The sequence below is a fragment of the Gorilla gorilla genome, chromosome X, assembly GCF_029281585.2.
Source record: "Gorilla gorilla gorilla isolate KB3781 chromosome X, NHGRI_mGorGor1-v2.1_pri, whole genome shotgun sequence".
Lineage (NCBI taxonomy): Eukaryota > Metazoa > Chordata > Mammalia > Primates > Hominidae > Gorilla > Gorilla gorilla.
The window spans coordinates 10,753,076-10,772,232 of record NC_073247.2 but is presented as its reverse complement, the minus strand read 5'-3'; the positions used below and the strand labels follow the sequence as shown (position 1 = coordinate 10,772,232).

At 50.2% G+C, this 19,157-nt stretch overlaps 1 protein-coding gene across 3 annotated transcripts in view; it reads right to left on the bottom strand.

The window, feature by feature from the left end:
* LOC129530049 (interleukin-3 receptor subunit alpha) overlaps positions 1–15,810 on the bottom strand; it is a 40,840-nt gene extending 25,030 nt beyond the window's left edge. Inside the window, exons 1-4 of one of the 3 annotated variants that reach the window (XM_055376324.2) lie at positions 14,432–15,810; positions 8,849–8,950; positions 3,928–4,046; positions 579–693 (exon numbers count right to left, since the gene is read on the bottom strand). In XM_055376324.2, coding sequence (XP_055232299.1) covers positions 579–693; positions 3,928–4,046; positions 8,849–8,912 — 298 coding nt within the window. In that variant the 5' untranslated portion in view covers positions 8,913–8,950; positions 14,432–15,810. The remainder of the gene's footprint in view (positions 1–578; positions 694–3,927; positions 4,047–8,848; positions 8,951–14,431) is intronic. The other 2 variants (XM_055376323.2, XM_063702870.1) reach the window with 2 other exon arrangements.
* Positions 15,811–19,157: the final 3,347 nt, after the last annotated feature.

Below are 19,157 nucleotides of genomic sequence, written 5' to 3'. Positions count from 1 at the left end.
GTGGGAGGCTGAGGCAGAAGGATTGTTTGAGCTCAGGAGGTGAAGCCTGCAGTAAGCTGTGATTGCACCACTGCACTCCAGCCTGGGCAACAGAGCAAGACCGTGTCAGGAAAGGGGAGAGGAGAGGAGGGGAAGGTAGGGGAGGGGGAAAGAGAGAAAGAGAGAGAGAGAAAGGGAAGGAGGGAAGAAGGAAGGAAGACAGGAAGGATGGAGGGAAGGAAGGAAAAGAAGAGGGAGAGAAGGAAGGAAGGGAGTGAGGCAGGGAGGAAAAGAAACGAAAGAAAGGGAAGGAAGGAAAGAGAAAGAAAGGAAGTAGGGTGGGAAGGAGGAGGGAGGAAAAGAAGAGAAGGAGGGAAGGAAAGAAGGAGTGAAGAAAAGAGAAAGAAGGGAGGGAGGGAAAGAGAAAGAAAGAGAGACAGGAAAGAAGGAAAGAAGGAAGGAAAGAAAGAAAGAGAAAGAAAAAGAAAAGAAAAGAAAAAAAGACACAGCGAAGGAGAGAGGGAGGGAGAGAGGGAGGGAGAGAGGGAAGGAGGGAGGGAATAGACAGAGAATAAACAAACAATGAACATTTTTCTCACTGTTCTCAGGGAAGAGGATCCACGTGGAGAATGGTGGGTTGGCCACTCGGACGGTGTAGTTAGTCACTTCACATAAGGAAATTGCTCCGAACTGGCAATAGCTATTGTTCATTGCCTAAGAGAGACATAGGACTATGATGGCTGCTGAGACACCATGCTTAATTTGACGCTAATGATGTTCAGATTTTTTTTGAGGCAGAGTTTCGCTCTCGTCGCCCAGGCTGGAGTGCAGTGGCGCGATCTCGGCTCACTGTAGCCTCTCCCTCCCGGGTTCAAGCCATTGTCCTGCTTCAACCTCCCGAGTACCTGGGATTACAGGTGCCCGCCACCACACACAGCTAATTTTTAAAGTATTTTTTTGGGTAGAGACAGGGTTTCACCATGTTGGTCAGGCTGGTCTCGAACTCCTGACCTCATGTGATCCGCCTGCCTCAGCCTCCCAAAGTGCTGGGATTACAGGCGTGAGCCACCGTGCCCAGCCAAGATTTTTTTCTTTTTTGAGACAGAGTCTCGCTCTGTCACCCAGGCTGGAGTGCAGTGGCGCGATCTCGGCTCACTGCAAGCTCCGCCTCCCGGGTTCACACCATTCTCCTGCCTCAGTCTCCTGAGTAGCTGGGACTACAGGTGCCCGCCACCATGCCCGGCTAATTTTTTATACTTTTAGTAGAGATGGGGTTTCACTGTGTTAGCCAGGATGGTCTCGATCTCCTGACCTCGTGATCCACCCGCCTCGGCCTCCCAAAGTGCTGGGATGACAGGCGTGAGCCACCGCGCCCAGCCTACTTGTGTATTCTTATAGCAATCCGCACGTTGGGTATGACAACTTTTCAGTGCCTTTTGATATAAGTAAGGCAGGTTCTCCTTCATTCACCTTTTTCAAAATTTCCTTAGTTTTTTTTTTCAGCATTTGTGTTTCTAAAGTTGAGAGTCAGTTTGCCATGGTATGGGGTAAAATCGCTCTGGGATTCTAGACTGTTTTATCTCTACTCTCCAAAATCACATACGAAGCCCTAAAGTTCAATGGGACTGTATTTGGAGCTGGGGTCTTTAAGAGGTGATTCAGGTCAAATTAGGTCACTAGGGAGAGTCCGGATCCAATAGGACTGGTGCCCTTATAAGAAGAGGAGATGAGGACACAGACACACACATAGGGACAACCCTGTGAGCACACATGGAGAAGACGGCGTCTCCAAGCCCAGGAGAGAGGCCTCAGGAGGAACCAGCCCTGCCCACTCCTTGATGTCAGACGTCCAGCCTCCAGGACTGTGGGAGAATCAATGTCTGTTGTTTATAAGCCACCCAGTCTATGGTATTCTGTGATAGCAGCCTGAAATGGACTAAGACATCCCATAAGAAGAGGAGATGATGGCCAGGCACAGTGGCTCACGCCTGTCATCCCAGCACTTTGGGAGGCTGAGGCGGGTGGATCACCTGAGGTCAGGAGTTTGAGACCATCCTGGCCAACATGGAGAAACCCTGTTTCTAGTTAAAATACAAAAATTAGCCGCACGTCGTGGCAGGCGCCTGTAATTCCAGCTACTCGGGAGGTTGAGGCAGGAGAATCGCTTGAACCCAGGAGGTGGAGGTTGCAGTGAGCCGAGATCACACCATTGCACTCCAGCCTGGGCGACAAGAGCAAAACTTTGTCTCAAAAAAAGAAAAAAAGAAGAGGAGATGAGGACACAGACACACACAGAGGGACGACCCTGTGAGGACACAGGGAGAAGACGGCGTCTCCAAGCCCAGGAGAGAGGCCTCAGGAGGAACCAGCCCTGCCCACACCTGGATCTCAGACTTCCAGCCTCCAGGACTGTGGGAGAATCAATGTCTGTGGTTTAGGCCTCCTGGGCTGTGGGACTTTATAATGGTGGCCCCAGCAGAAGCATAAAGGGCCGTGATTTGAATTGTATTGAACGAACATAGCTCTTGGAGGGGACCAAATAGGTTCTCAGGGAAACATGCTCCTTTCCCATAAGACACTCACTTGTAAATAGCTCACAGTCTCACCTGGGCCACCCCATGAGGTCTGGCGCTGTTCTCCAACCCTGAGAACGCAGGTGATGACAAGATGGGGGATTTGGAAGGATTTTGTGATAAGGACCTTGTTTCCTGAGCACACGCTTTTGTTTTTGTTTTTTTTCTTTTTTGGTTTTTTTTTTTTTTTTTGAAACGGATTTTTGCTCATTACCCAGGCTGGAGTGCAATGGAGCAATCTTGGCTCACTGCAACCTCCGCCTCCCGGGTTCAAGCAATTCTTCTGCCTCAGCCTCCTGAATAGCTGGGACTACAGGCGCCTGCCACCACGTCCGACTAATTTTTCTTTTTATTTTTTGAGATGAACTCTTGCTCTTGTCCCCCAGGCTGGAGTGCAGTGGCACAGTCTCGGCTCAGTGCAACCTCCGCCTCCCGGGTTCAAGCAATTCTCCTGCCTCAGCCTCCCAAGTAACTGGGATTACAGGCGCCCGCCACCATGCCCGGCTAATTTTTATATTTTTAGTGGAGACGGGGTTTCACCATGTTACCCAGACTAGTCTCGAACTCCTGGCCCCAGGTGATCCATCCACCTCAGCCTCTCAAAGTGCTGGGATTACAGGTGTGAGCCACTGTGCCCGGCTAATTTTCGTATTTTTAGCAGAGACAGCATTTCACCATGTTGGCCAGGCTGGTCTCGAACTCCTGACCTCGTGATCCGCCCGCCTCAGCCTCCCAAAGTGCTGGGATTACAGACGTGAGCCACCGCGCCCAGCGTGGGGTTGGGTTTCGCACCAGTCATAGCTTAGCCTCATTTCACTTTCACATCCACCCTGTCCAGTGTGTGCCATCTTAGATATCCTGCGGACGGGGAACCAGACCCTCCAAAGTCACTTCAAATCCCACAGCTGACTTCGGGGCAGAAACCAGGTAGTCATGACACCAGCGATGGGAGCAGTATTGGTTCTGAGATTCCTGCAGAAGACGGAAACGTCTTGTTCGTCAACATTAGAGAGTCTGGGCCATGCGCGGTGGCTCACGCCTGTCATCCCAGCACTTTGGGAGGCCGAGGCGGGCAGATCACGAGGTCAGGAGATCGAGACCCTCCTGGCTAACACGGTGAAACCCCGTCTCTACTAAAAATGCAAAAAATTAGCCGGGTGTGGTGGCGGGCGCCTGTAGTCCCAGCTACTTGGGAGGCTGAGGCAGGAGAATGGCGTGGACCTGGGAGGCGGAGGTTGCAGTGAGCCGAGATCGCGCCACTGCACTCCAGCCTGGGTGACAGAGCAAGACTCCGTCTCAAAAAAATAAATAAATAAATAAATACATAAATAAATAAATAAAATAAAAATAAAAAACAATAGAGAGTATGATTTACCAGCATAGAATAGTCGGCGTCTTTGACACACTCGACATCGGTCACATTTCTGTTAAGGTCCCAGGTCAACTGCTGAGCCTTTGCTTTCATCCTTAGGTTCGTGATTGGTGGGTTTGGATCTAAAATGGTGACAGGTTGGAGTTAGAAGAGATACATAAGCATCTTAAAACAGCATTGTAAGGGGTATGGTTTTTTTTGCCCGTGGAGTTAACCAATACCTTTGGGAGGTGGAGTTCTTTTATTTTATTTTTTTAAATTTTTTGAGACGGAGTTTCACTCTTGTCACCCAAGCTGGACTACAGTGGCAAGATCTCGGCTCACTGCAAGCTCCGCCTCCTGGTTCAAGCAACTCTCCTGCCTCAGCCTCCCGAGTAGCTGGGACTACAGGCGCCTGCCACCAAGCCCGGCTAATTTTTTTTTTTTTTTGTATTTTTAGTAGAGATGGTGTTTCACCATGTTAGCCAGGATGGTCTCGATCTCCTGACCTCGTGATCTGTCTGCCTCGGCCTCTCAAAGTGCTGGGATTACAAGCATGAGCCACCATGCCCAGTTGATATAAAACAATCTTAAAACAACATTGTAATGGGTATTTTTGTTTGCTTGTTTGTTTTGAGATGGAGTCTCACTCTGTCGCCCAGGCTGGAATTTAGTGGTGCGATCTCGGCTCACTACAACCTCCGCCTCCCGGGTTCAAGTGATTATCCTGTGTCAGCCTCCTGTGCAGCTGGGATAACAGGTGCCTGCCACCACACTCGGCTAATTTTTGTATTTTTACTAGAGATGGGGTTTCACCATGTTGGCCAGGCTGGTCTCGAACTCCCGACCTCACACGATCTGCCTGCCTCAGCCTCCCAAAGTGCTGGGATCACAGACGTGAGTTACTGAGCCTGGCTGGGAAGTGGAGTTCTATGTAGACAGGAGACTTCTGTGAGCTGGTGGAAGTCATAAAGCAAACGGGCGTGGTGGCTCACGCCCATAATCCCAGCACTTTGGGAGGCCAAGGCGGGCGGATCACAAGGTCAAGTGATCAAGACCATCCTGGCTAACACGGTGAAACCCCGTCGCTACTAAAAATACAAAAATTAGCCGGGCGTGGTGGCGGGTGCCTGTAGTCCCAGCTACTCGGGAGGCTGAGGCACGAGAATCGCTTGAACCCAGAGGGGGAGGATGCAGTGAGCCGAGGTTGCACCACTGCACTCCAGCCTGGGCAACAGAGTGAGACTCCGTCTCAAAAACAAACAAACAAAAAAGAAATCATAAGCCAATAATGCCATATTGATCTAATCAGCCTTCCTTATAAGCTTGATTTTATCACATTCCCAAAGGTGTGGGATGTGGGGAGAGGGGACACTCAACCAAACAGACCAATTATGCTTTTCCTGTGGTTGTGAAGTATACCTTTTATAACCAGGTATGTCATGCGTGTTATTTTCAAGAACCGAGAACAAATTGTGGTTTAGGAATGTCACACAAAGGCCGGGTGCAGTGGCTCATGCCTGTAATCCCAGCACTTTGGGAGGCCGACGGGCACAGATCACTTAAAGTCAAGAGGTGGAGACCGGCCTGACCAACGTGGACAAACCCCATCTCTGCAAAAATACAAAACTCGACCAGGCGTGGTGGCGGGCACCTGTAATCCCAGCTACTCGGGAGGCTGAGGCAGAAGAATCAGTTGAACCCTGGATGTAGAGGTTGTAGTGAGCTGAGATCGCGCCACTCCACTGCTGCCTGGGTGACAGAGCAAGACTCTGTCTCAAATTTAAAAAAAAAAGGAAATTTCACACAGTGTGCTATATAGACTGTGATTTTTGAAATGGCAGTTTGCAAATTGCAAAAGAATGTATTTTTCTTTTCCTTCCTTTTTTTTTTTTTGAGATGGAGTTTCGCTCCTGTTGCCCAGGTTGGAGTGCAATGGTGCAATCTTGGCTCACTGCAATCTCTGCCTCCCGGGTTCAAGCGATTCTCCTGCCTTTGCCTCCTGAGTAGCTGGGACTACAGGCATGCGCCACCAAACCCAGCTAATTTTGTATTTTTAGTAGAGACAGGGTTTCACCGTGTTGGTCAGGCTGGTCTCGAACTCCTGACCTCAGGTGATCCACCCTCCTCGGCCTCCCAAAGTGCTGGGATTACAGGCGTGAGCCACTGCACCCGGCCAAGCATGTATTTTTCAATATGAGGCATGATTATTATACTGTGGTATCCATTTTCTTACCTAGCTCCCAAACTGAGCAATTCTGGTATTGATGGAAAATCAGAGTACATACATTCCAATACACACTGACGCGTAATGAAATAGTAACATATTAACACCACAGTGTCGGAGTAGAAGGAGGTCTCTTTAGGCCAGGAACCGTGGCTCACGCCTGTAATCCCAGAACTTTGGGAGTGGGAGGCGGGCAGATCACGAGGTCAGGAGTTCGAGACCAGCCTGGCCAACATGGTGAAACCCCGTCTCTACTAAAAATACAAAAATTAGTCGGGCGTGGTGGCGCATGCCTGTAATCCCAGCTAATCAGGAAGCTGAGGCAGGAGAATCACTTGAACTCGGGAGGCGGAGTTTGCAGTGAGCCAAGATCGCACCACTGCACTCCAGCCTGGGTGACAAGAGCAAGACTCCGTCTCAAAAAAAGGAAAAAGAAAACGAAGGTCTCTCTTAGCCATCACAGGGCTCAAGATATTTCATAAATGACCTGTACAAAGGTGCTAAAGGCAATATTCTTTTTTTTTTTTTTTTTTTTTTTTGAGATGGAGTCTCGCTCTGTCGCCCAGGCTGGAGTGCAGTGGCGTGATCTTGGCTCACGGCAACATCCGCCTCCCGGGTTCTAGTGATTCTCCTGCCTCAGCCTTCTGAGTAGCAGTGATTACAGGTGCACACCACCACGCCCAGCTAATTTTTTGTATTTTTAGTAGAGACGGGGTTTCACCATGATGGCCAACCTGGTTTTGAACTCCTGACCTCAAGTGATCCACCCGCCTCAGCCTCCCAAAGTGCTGGGATTACAGACGTGAGCCGTTGCACCCGGCCAGTAAAGGGCAATGTTCTATCACATTTTGCTGGTCACCCAAAGCTAGAAAGATACGTCAGCTATTTCTCTGGCGTTTATCTCTGATCGGCCACTTAGAAAACTTGAGGAAATGACTTTATAAACTGTAAGGATCTTGAGTGGTTATCAAGGTCAGCAACCTTGGTTTGATAAGCAGGACCAAAGCATAAGAATGTCTAGACTTCTGGCATTATTTTCTTCTAACTTAGAAGGATAATTTATCCCTTAAAACAAACTGTCTGGGGAAAAAAAATTCTTATAAGAAATTCATTCATTCATTCATTCATTCATTCATTCATTCTGAGACGGAGTCTCGCTCTGTCGCCCAGGCTGGAGTGCAATTGCGTGATCTCGGCTCACTGCAACCTCCTCCTCCCCAGTTCAAGCGACTCTCCTGCCTCAGCCTCCCAAGTAACTGGGATTACAGGCGCCTGCCACCACGCCCAGCTGATTTTTGTATTTTTAGTAGAGACGGGGTTTCACCATGTTGGTCAGGCTGGTCACGAACTGCTGACCTTGTGATCGTCCACCTGCCTTGGCCTCCCAAAGTGTGTAATCCCAACCCTGAGGCAGGTGGGTCATGAGGTCAGGAGATAGAGACCATCCTGGCTAACACGGTGAAACCCCGTCTCTACTAAAAATACGCAAAATTAGCCCGGCGTGGTGGCAGGCGCCTGTAGTCCCAGCTACTCAGGAGGCTGAGGCAGGAGAATGGCGTGAACCTGGGAGGTGGAGCTTGCAGTGAGCAGACATCATGCCACTGCACTCCAGCCTGGGCGACAGAGCAAGACTCCATCTCAACAACAAAACAAAAGGATCGCCTCAGAGTAGAACTTCTGGCCGGGCACGGTGGCTCACACCTGTAATCCCAGCACTTTGGGAGGCCGAGGAAGGCAGATCACCTGAGGTCAGGAGTTTGAGACCAGCCTGGTTAACATGGTGAAACCCCGTCTCTAGTAAAAACAGAAAAATTAGCTGGGCGTGGTGGCGGACACCTGTAATCCCAGGTGCTTGGGAGGCTGAGACAGGAGAATCAATTGAACCCAGGAGGTAGAGGTTGCAGTGAGCCATGGTCACGCTATTACAGTCCAGCCTGGGCGACCAGAATGAAACTCTGTGTCAAAAAAAAAAAAAAAAAAAAAACAAAGAAGTTAAAGAATGAAAAGCAAATTAAAGTTAAAAGAAATTCAAGGTAGAGTGAAACCCTGCAGTAATAGACCGTAAAAACCAATGAAAAAAAAGGCTGGGCGCTGTGGCTCACACCTGTAATCCCAGCACTTTGGGAGGCCAAGGCAGATGGATCACTTGTGGTCAGCAGTTCTAGACCAGCCTGACTGACATAGTGAAATCCCGTCTCTATCAAAAATACAGAAATTAGCCAGGCATGGTGGTGCGCGACTGTAATCTCAGCTCCTCGGGAGGCTAAGGCAGGAGAATCGCTTGAATCCAGGAGGCAGAGGTTGCAGTGAGCCGAGATCACACTATTGCACTCCAGCCTGGGCAAGAGAGTAAGACCCTGTCTCCAAAAGAAAAAGAAAAAGAAAATGAAAAAGTAAGATAAACAATGAAGGAAACTGGAAATTGTTATTGGTGCTGTTGATCCCAGCATGTGAGTTTCATCAAAACACCTCACATGGCATCTGTGTCACGATCAGGTCCCTGCCTGTGAGGTTGTATTACCATTTTGCAAGATGCTGCATTACAGGGAACTTGGTGACGGGTACAGGGAAGTGTGTGAGTCATTCCTGACCGCTGCATGAGACTCTGCCATGAGCTCAGCATGAAAAGTTTCCCTGAAGGACGGCAAACTGACGTTGTGTGTCTGTCTACCCCCACCGCTCCCCAGGTGGCACGTGCATTTTTTCTCCAGTTCTTACCTTCCTTCGTTTGCAGGAGACAGGGCATGGCGATCAGGAGCAGCGTGAGCCAAAGGAGGACCATCGGGAACGCAGCTCCGGAACGCAGGACAGAGGTGCCTGCTGGAGGAGAAACGAGAGTCAGGCAGCTGGGACTGGCTGTGAAACTGGGTTGCGGGTAATGAAGGATGCTTGCCCCTTCCAGAGCCTGGTGCTCACAGCAGAAGGAGCTGCTTCTGGAGGGAAAGTGGTGGTGAGTGTGCATATGTGTCTGTGTGCAAATGCGCCTTTGCACACGCATGCACGTCAGTGTGCTTGTACATGTGTGCATGAATATTTGTGTGTGTGTACATGGGTCTATATGTCTGCATGCCTGTGTGTAGCCATGTCTGTTTGCACATTTGCAGGACTGCATGCATGCCTGTGCACACACGGGTACTGTGTACATGTGTCTATCTGTGTGTGTGCTTGCACATGTGTGTACATTTTTGTGCCCGTGTGTATCTGTGTGCACACATAAGTGTTTGTGTGTTTTCTTTTTTTTTTTTTTTCCTGACAGAGACTCGCCCTTGTTGTCCAGGCTGGAGTGCAGTGGCACGATCTCGGCTCATTGCAACCTCCGCCTCCCAGGTTCAAGCAACTCTCCTGCCTCAGCCTCCTGGGTAGCTGGGATTACAGGTGCCCGCCACCACGCCTGGCGAATTTTTGTATTATTTATTTACTTATTTATTTATTGAGACAGAGTTTTGCTCTTGTTGCCCAGGCTGGAGTGCAATGGCGTGATCTGGGCTCACTGCAACCTCCACCTCCCAGGTTCAACTGATTGTCCTGCCTCAGCCTCCCGAGTACCTGGGATTATAGGCACCCACCACCACATCCGGCTAATTTTTGTATTTTTAGCAGAGACGGGGTTTCACCATGTTGGCCAGGCTGGTCTCGAACTCCTGACCTCAGGTGATCCACCCACCTCAGCCTCCCAAAGTGCTGGGATGACAGGCATCAGCCACCGCGTCCAGCCTACTTTTTGTATTTTTTAAGTAGAGATTTCACCGTGTTGGCCAGGCTGGTCACAGACTCCTGCCTCAGGTGATCCGCCCGCCCTTTCCTCGCAAAGTGCTGAGATTACAGGTGTGAGCCACCGTGCCCGGCTGTGTTTGTGTGTTTTCATGCATGCATTTCAAACATGTCTTTGTGTTTGAATGCATATGTATCTGTGCATGCATTCCGTGTGTACACACGTGCATACACAAATATATGTGTATACACAAATATGCATGCATGAGTCTGTATGTGTGCGTGTATGTGCCTAGAAGTGCATATTTATGTGCATGCATGTGTGAATGTATGTGTACAAATGTGTTTGCATGAGTGTGTATATGTGCATGTATGTGCATGCATCTGTGTGTGTGTCAGCCTTTCCCTTTTGAAAGAAGCCCTGCCGGCTGGGTGCAGTGGCTCATGCCAGTAATCCCAGCACTTTGGGAAGCAGAAGTGGGCAGATTGCCCGGAGGTCAGGAGTTCAAGACCAGCCTGGCTAACATGGTGAAACCCTGTCTCTACTAAAAATACAGAAATTAGCCAGGCGTGGTGGAGTGTGCCTATAATCCCAGCTACTCGGGAGGCTTAGGCAGGACAATCGGTTGAACCCGGGAGGCGGAGCTTGCAGTGAGCCGAGATGGCGCCACTGCACTCCAGCCTGGACGACAGAGCGAGACTCCGTCTCAAAAAAAAAAAAAAAAAAAAAAGAAAGAGTTGCTGCCCTGGGGGTTTAGCCCGTTCTTGGCTCGAGCTGTATCCACAAACCAGGAGAACACATCCTCTGCGGCGCACCAGGAAGCTCAGATGACAAAGCAGTGGAAGGAAGTATAATTACAATTATGAAATCAACACACAGAAATTCCTAAGTGGCTGCAGTTACCGTAACAAGGGGGTACAGAACCTCATCCTCCTGCGCTGGAACTTTCTGCCGCATCCCAGAAAGGCTGGCTCTCCTACACTGTGCTCTGGGGTGGCAGCTGTCCTTTCTGTTTTTTTTTGTTTTGTTTTGTTTTGTTTTTTCTGAGATGGAGTCTCACTCTTGTTGCCCAGGCTGGAGTGCAGTGGCGCGATCTTGGTTCACTGCAACCTCCACCTCCCACGTTCAAGTGATTCTCCTGCCTCAGCCTCCCCAGTAGCTGGGATTACAGGCGCCTGCCACCCCACCCAGCTAATTTTTGTATTTTTAGTAGAGATGGGGTTTCACCATGTTGGTCAGGCTGGTCTCGAACTCCCCACCTCATGATCCACCCGCCTTGGCCTCCCAAAGTGCTGGGATGACAGGCGTGAGCCACCGCGCCCGGCCTAACGTCTTTTAAAGAACCAAATGGCGTTAGCGTCAGTGGATCTTGCTTGTCTCCAAATTATAAATGGAAGGGGTGAGCCTGGAAAAAGCTGAGCCCCTTGAGGCTGGGGACAGGACTGAGGGCAGCAGGGAAAAGGTGAAACGAGGTTCCAGAGGCCTCGGAGCCCCTTCCTGCCTGGGCAGAGGGACCGCAGCCCACCTCCAAGGCAACAGGCAATCTCTAGAGTCTCCTTTCGGACACAGCCTGTGTTCAGCTCAGCCAAGAGACCAGGGGGTGAGTGCTCATAATGGCCTCGCTGTCCAAAATGTGCTGGGCACACCACACACAGTCACACTTGCCTGCAGGGGCCGTGGTCCACGAAGATGCCTGAGTGAGAACGTTGGGAAATCTGTGCTCTTAACATTTATTGATTAATATTTTCATTGGCCAGGCGCAGTGGCTCACGCCTGTCATCCCAGCACTTTGGGAGGCTGGGGGGGGGGGGGGTGGATTGCTTGAGGTCAGGAGTTCGAGACCAGCCTGACCAACATACAAAACATACTAAACATACAAAATCTCTACTACTCTACCAAACATACAAAGTCTCTACTAAACATACAAAAATTAGCCAGGCGTAGTTGCGGGAGCCTGTAGTCCCAGCTACTCAGGAGGCTGAGGCAGGAGAACTGCTTGAACCCGGGTGGTGGAGGTTGCAGCGAGCCAAGATTGCGCCACTGCACTCCAGCCGGGGCGACGGAGCGAGACTCTGTCTCAAAAAAACCCCACCACTTCTATCTTCTAGAACATTGTCACGACCCCTAAAGGAGACCCCAGACCCGTTAAAGACCCGTCCTTCCTCTTCCCCAGCCTGTGGCAACCACTCATCCACTTTCTGTCTCTGTGGATTTGCCTGTATCTGGACATGGGGAATAAATGGAATCATACAGACACTATGTATCTTTTTGTATCTGGCCTCTCTGAGGAAGCATGGTGTCCTCAGCATTCACCCACATTGCCACCTGTGGCAGAGCCTTGTTCTTTTCATGGCTGTGTAATATTCCACCGTGTGGCTGGACCACATTATATTTCTCCATTCGTCTATAGATGGGGGTATGAGGGCTCTCTCCACCTCTTGGCTATTGTGAATAAAGCTGCTTGTTCCTTTTCATGGCTGTGTAATATTCCCCTGTGTGGCTGGACCACATTATATTTCTCCATTCATCTATAGATGGGGGTATGAGGGCTCTCTCCACCTCTTGGCTATTGTGAATAAAGCGCTTGTTCCTTTTCATGGCTGTGTAATATTCCACCGTGTGGCTGGACCACACTATATTTCTCTATTCATCTATAGATGGGTATGAGGGCTCTCTCCACCTCTTGGCTACTGTGAATAAAGCTGCTTGTTCCTTTTCATGGCTGTGTAATATTCCACTGTGTGGTTGGACCACATTATATTTCTCCATTCATCTATAGATGGGTATGAGGGCTCTCTCCACCTCTTGGCTACTGTGAATAAAGCGCTTCTTCCTTTTCATGGCTGCGTAATATTCCACCATGTGGCTGGACCACATTATATTTCTCCATTCGTCTATAGATGGGGGTATGAGGGCTCTCTCCACCTCTTGGCTATTGTGAATAAAGCTGCTTGTTCCTTTTCATGGCTGTGTAATATTCCCCTGTGTGGCTGGACCACATTATATTTCTCCATTCATCTATAGATGGGGGTATGAGGGCTCTCTCCACCTCTTGGCTATTGTGAATAAAGCGCTTGTTCCTTTTCATGGCTGTGTAATATTCCACCGTGTGGCTGGACCACACTATATTTCTCTATTCATCTATAGATGGGTATGAGGGCTGTCTCCACCTCTTGGCTACTGTGAATAAAGCTGCTTGTTCCTTTTCATGGCTGTGTAATATTCCACTGTGTGGTTGGACCACATTATATTTCTCCATTCATCTATAGATGGGTATGAGGGCTCTCTCCACCTCTTGGCTACTGTGAATAAAGCGCTTCTTCCTTTTCATGGCTGCGTAATATTCCACCATGTGGCTGGACCACATTATATTTCTCCATTCATCTATAGATGGGTATGAGGGCTCTCTCCACCTCTTGGCTACTGTGAATAAAGCTGCTTGTTCCTTTTCATGGCTGCGTAATATTCCACCATGTGGCTGGACCACATTATATTTCTCCATTCATCTATAGATGGGGGTATGAGGGCTCTCTCCACTTCTTGGCTATTGTGAATAAAGCTGCTTTTTCCTTTTCATGGCTGTGTAATATTCCACCGTGTGGCTGGACCACATTATATTTCTCCATTCATCTATAGATGGGTATGAGGGCTCTCTCCACCTCTTGGCTATTGTGAATAAAGCTGCTTATTCCTTTTCATGGCTGTGTAATATTCCCCTGTGTGGCTGGACCACATTATATTTCTCCATTCATCTATAGATGGGTATGAGGGCTGTCTCCACCTCTTGGCTATTGTGAATAAAGCTGCTTATTCCTTTTCATGGCTGTGTAATATTCCCCTGTGTGGCTGGACCACATTATATTTCTCCATTCATCTATAGATGGGGGTATGAGGGCTCTCTCCACCTCTTGGCTATTGTGAATAAAGCGCTTGTTCCTTTTCATGGCTGCGTAATATTCCACTGTGTGGATGGACATTATATTTTTCCATTCATCTATAGATGGGTACGAGGGCTGTCTCCACCTCTTGGCTACCGTGAATAAAGCTGCTAGGAGGGACCTGAGGTTTCACCAGCCGTCTGGAACATTCTGAGTCCCGCCAGCCTTTGAAAACCACTGAGAAACACTACAAGCAGGCTGGGGTCCCAGCTCCAAAAGCGGCTCCCCGGCTGGCAGTCAGTCCGCCCTGGGCGTGAGCTCATTGACTAACTGAACCAGCGCTTTCTAATAAACAGAGAACTCTAGCCACGTGTAGGTGTTTCCACTTTCTAGCAAGCACACCGAAAAAGCAGAAAGCACCGTCAAATTACTCCTAATCCTATCACCTTTATAAACCCAAGGCATCTAACATGCTATGATGGCTTCAGCGTCCGATCCACTTACAAAGGGTGAATGAGATCGCAAACAGACTTCTCTGGTACCGGGTCACTCTATGTGCGGTGTGGTGCCCACACGGACAGCAGGTCTCAGCAGAAACCTGTTACATGCCAATGCCCCGTGTCTGCCAGCTTGGATTTGGGAACCCACAGTCCACCGCCTCCCCTGCCTGCCCTCTTTTTCCCTCATCCCACCCTGGAGAGGGGACCTTACCTTAAATGGAGATCAAAGTGCTGTGTGGAAGAAACAGCCTTCGTGGTTCCAGTCGAGAAGATCTGGGGTGTCCTGATCCTAGGATGTTTCTGATATCTTCCCGTGTGTGCCGAAAGCAGCTTTCCCCGAAGAGAAACCGAAGGTTGTACTCCCCCGATTGAGCTGTTTTATAACCTCCAGCTGGGGCCCCACCCCTGAAACTCAGACCCGATAAGGATCTGGCAGTGGGGAGAGGTGGGGGCTGTCAGAGACCCCCTTCTCTCCCACGGGCTGGGATCCTGGGGTCAGCAGCTTCGTAACCATGAACCTGACTTTCCTTGAAAGAAAGACTCTTTCTTTGAAAATTGTCATGTTCCCGTTCTCATTTTTTTTTCTGCAAGTGTTTCTGTTTGCTATAATTAGAATTCTTGCTGGCTATACAGGCAGGGTTGGGCAACTTCCTGACATAGTAAATTCAGCCTTGGAGGCGTGAATGCTGGTGTCCAGGGTCTCCTGCCTGTGTTTCCTCCCTGTTTCGTGGAAAACAGCACCCGGACAGGGAGGTGGCCCCTGGTCTCAGATGACGGATCTTATTAAAGATATGTTAGTGGCCGGGTGCGGTGGCTCACGCCTGTCATCCCAGCACTTTGGGAGTCCGAGGAGGGTGGATCACCCTGAGGTCAGGAGTTCGAGACCATTCTGACCAACATGGTGAAACCCCTTCTCTAGTAAAAAGAAAAAAGTTAGCCAGGCGTGGTGGTGAGCACCTATAATCCCAGCTTCTCTGGACGCTGAGGCAGGAGAATCATTTGAACCTGGGAGGCGGAGGTTACAGTGAGCCAGGATGGCGCCACTGCACTCCAGCCTGGGAAATAGAACGAGACTCCGTCTCAAAAAAAAAAAAAAAAAACTTAGTGGTCAGGCGCGGTGGCTCACACCTGTCATCCCAGCACTTTGGGAGGCCGAGGCGGGTGAATCACCTGAGGGCAGGAGTTCGAGACCAGCCTGGCCAACATGGTGAAACCCCGTCTCTAGAAAAATTTAAAAATTAGCCAGGCGTGGTGGCACCTGCCACCTGTAATCCTGGCACCTGCAGGTGCCTGTAATCCCAGCTTCTCCCAAGGCGGAGGCAGGAGAATCACTTAAACCCAGCAGGCGGAGGTTACAGTGAGCCGAGATCGCACCACTGCACTCCAGCCTGGTGACAAGAGCAAACTCTGTCTCAACAAAAAACAAACAAAGAAACAAAAACCCTTAGTAAAGTCCAGCCCTGAATGGGGCACCCACCAACCTGTCCCGGGCTTCTCTTTCCAACGCTGAAATCTGTTATTTCTGTTTACTCAGCACGCGCACTCCCAGACAGCCCTTCCCTTCCCTCTGAATGTATCAACTCTTCTCTGGTTCTTGGCACCCTTCCCGAATTCCAGCTCAACCTCAGCTCTTCCCTGGAGCCTCCTCCACCTTGCAGCCCTGCTCCTGTTTTTTTTTTTTTTTTGATATGGAGTCTCGCTTTGCTTGCTCTGTCACCCAGGCTGGAGTGCGGTGGTGCTATCTCAGCTCCCTGCAACCTCTGCCCCAGGTTCAAGTGATTCTCCTGCCTCGGCCTCCCAAGTAGCTGGGATTACAGGCACCTGCCACCACGCCTGGCTAATTTTTAAATTTTTACTAGAGACGGGGATTCACCATGTTGGCCAGATGGTCTCGAACTCCTGACCTCAGGTGATCCACCCTCATTGGCCTCCCAAAGTGCTGGGATGACAGGCGTGAGCCACCCGCACCTGACCACTAAGATATATATATATTTTTTTTTCTGAGATGGAGTCTTGCTCTATCACCCAGGCTGGAGTGCAGTGGTGTGATCTCGGCTCTCTGCAACCTCTGCCCCAGGTTCAAGCGATTCTCCTGTCTCAGCCTCCCGAGTAGCTGAGACTACAGGTGTCCGCCACCACGCACAGCTAATTTTTTGTATTTTTAGTAGAGACGGGGTTTCACCGTGTTGGCCAGGATGGTCTCGATCTCTCGACCTCGTGATCCGCCCGCCTCGGTCTCCCAAAGTGCTGGGATTACAGGCGTGAGCCAATGTGCCTGGCCGGAGCTGGAGCTTTTTGACCCTTCTGAGCTTTTGGAGCAGGTGCCTCTGTGGATGTAACCATCTTCTCACTATACTCGGCAGGTGTTTCTTGTATTTTAGGAGCTGGAGTTTTTGAGTCCTCTGAACTTTTGGAGCAGGTGCCTCTGTGGATGTAACCATCTTCTCACTCTACTTGGCAGGTGTTTCTTCTATTTTAGGAGCTGGAGTTTTTGAGTCCTCTGAACTTTTGGAGCAGGCGTTTCTGAAATGAGCGGCGTTGGACGCACAAGGCCCATTCCCAGTGCAGACGGCTCGGTCTGGGGTCCCTCTGGGTCTGGGACCCTGCTCTAGGCAGACAGGGGTGATGGCTGGGCTCACAGAAGAAGAGAGTACATCAAAGTCCTACAGCCTTCAGCCACGAGACCCCGAGGGCCTGCAGTTGAGCACAGGGCTGGGTCCGGGTGGGGAGGCTCCTGTATTAGACGCCACCGTGCACTTGCTGATCTGGACAGGGACCCAGCTCAGAGGCTGACTCTGATGCGCCAACCTGGGTGGGGCATTTGCCACCAGCTCTGTGGAAACAAGAGCCTGGGAAGGAGAGGGTTGAGATGGGCACAGGAGGGGACCCAGGGCGACTTCAAATGCAGGAGGAGGTGCCAGGCAGGTCCTGGGCAGAAGCGCGGGGATGACAAGGGGATGACGAGGCAAAATTACCCCACACTTTTACATCAGAACAGCTCCCGTTACAACACACACAGGCGCTGTCGTTACATGCATTATGAGTCAAAGTGTGCTTTGGGGCAATGACCCTGACTTTCGTCTGTCCTTATAATGCCCCAGAATCAAAGAAAAAGGTTTTAGGCTTTCCTCCCTCCTTCTCTCCCTGCCTCTTCTCCTTCCTTCCTTTCTTCCATCCTTCCTTTCTCCTTTCTTTCTTGTTCTCTTTTTCCTTTTCTTCCTACCTGTTTTCTTTCTTCCTTTCTTTCCTTCTTTTTTTCTTTGAGACGGAGTCTTGCTCTGTCACCCAGGCTGGAGTGCAGCGGTGTGATCTCAGCCCACTGCAAGCTCCACCTCCCGGGTTCACGCCATTCTCCTGCCTCAGCCTCCTGAGTAGCTGGGAGTACAGGTGCCCGCCGCCACGCCTGGCTAATTTTTTGTATTTTTAGTAGAGACGGGGTTTCACCGTGTTAGCCAGGATGGTCTCGATCTCCTGACCTCGTGATCCACCCACCTCGGCCTCCCAAAGTGCTGGGATTACAGGTGTGAGCCACTGTGCCCGGCTTCCTTCTTTTTTTCTTTCTTCCTTTTCTGTTCTATCTTTGCTTTTTCCTTCTTCCTACCTGTTTTCTTTCTTCTTTCTTTCCTTTTTTTCTTTCTTCCTGTTCTGTTCTTTCTTTCCTTTTTCCTCCTTTTCTTTCTACCTTTTTTCTTCCTTCCTTTCTTTCCTTCTTTTTTCTTTCTTCCTGTTCTTTCTTTCCTTTCGTTTTCCTTCTTTTCTACCCTTTCTTTTTGACAGAGTCTCACTCTGTCACCCAGGCTGGAGTGCAGTGGTGCCATCTCAGCTCACTGCAACTTCCGCCTCTCGGGTTCAAGCGATTCTCCATCCTCAGTCTCCCGAGTAGCTGGGATGACAGGCATGTGCCACCACGCCCGGCTGATTTTTGAATTTTTAGTACAGACAGGGTTTTGCCATGTTCGCCAGGCTGGTCTCAAACTCCTGACCTCAGGTGATCCACCTCCGCTGGCCTCCCAAAGTGCTGGGATTACAGGCATGAGCCACAGCACCTGGTCTCTTCCTTCCTTCCTTCTTTCTCTCTCTCTCTTTCTTTTCTCTTTTCCTTCCTTCCTTTCTTTTCCTTTTTGTTTCCCTTACTTTGCTTTCCTTTCTCTTCCTTCCCCTCCTCCCTCTCCCTCTTCCTTCCTCCCTTCTTTCCTTCCTTCCTCCCTTCTTTCCTTCCTTCCTTCCTCCCTGCTTCCCTCCCTCCCTCCTTCCCTCCTTTCTTTCTCTCTCTCAGGATTAGCAGTCACTACAGCCCCCATCACAGCCCTCCCTGGAGACACACAAGATAGAAAGAAGTAAATTAAACACCAGGCATGGCGGGTGTAAGTGTGGCGGTGGGTGGGGAGTGCTCTGGGGCGGGCAGAGACACATATTTCATTTCATGAAGACGTCAGAGCTGCCGGGACCGAGTACAGGAACCCCGTGCTCACAGGGGGGTATTCTAATTTTAAAATTTTTTTTGTTTGTTTTGCAGAGATGGGGTCTCGCTATGTTGGCCCGGCTGGTCTCGAACGCCGCGGCTCAAGTGATCCACCCGCCTCAGCCTCCCAAAGCGCTGGGATCACACGCGTGAGCCACCGTACCTGGCAAAGCCAAGGCATTCTACATGCAGAAAACAGCAATTGCCAGTGTTCCGGGGCCTCGACCTCTGTCTTGGGCTTTGTGGATAAGTAAGGGGGCTGTGTCTAGACAGGGGAGGATGCTGAGGAGGTGGGATGCGGCTGGGGACCAGGTCCCGCAGGGCCTCATTGTGTCTACAGACGGGAGGGTGGTGGCCAGGAGCAGTGGCTCACACCTGTCATCCCAGCACTTTGGGAGGCCAAGGCGGGCGGATCACGAGGTCAGGAGTTCGAGACCAGCCTGACCAACATGAATGAAACCCCATCTCTACTAAA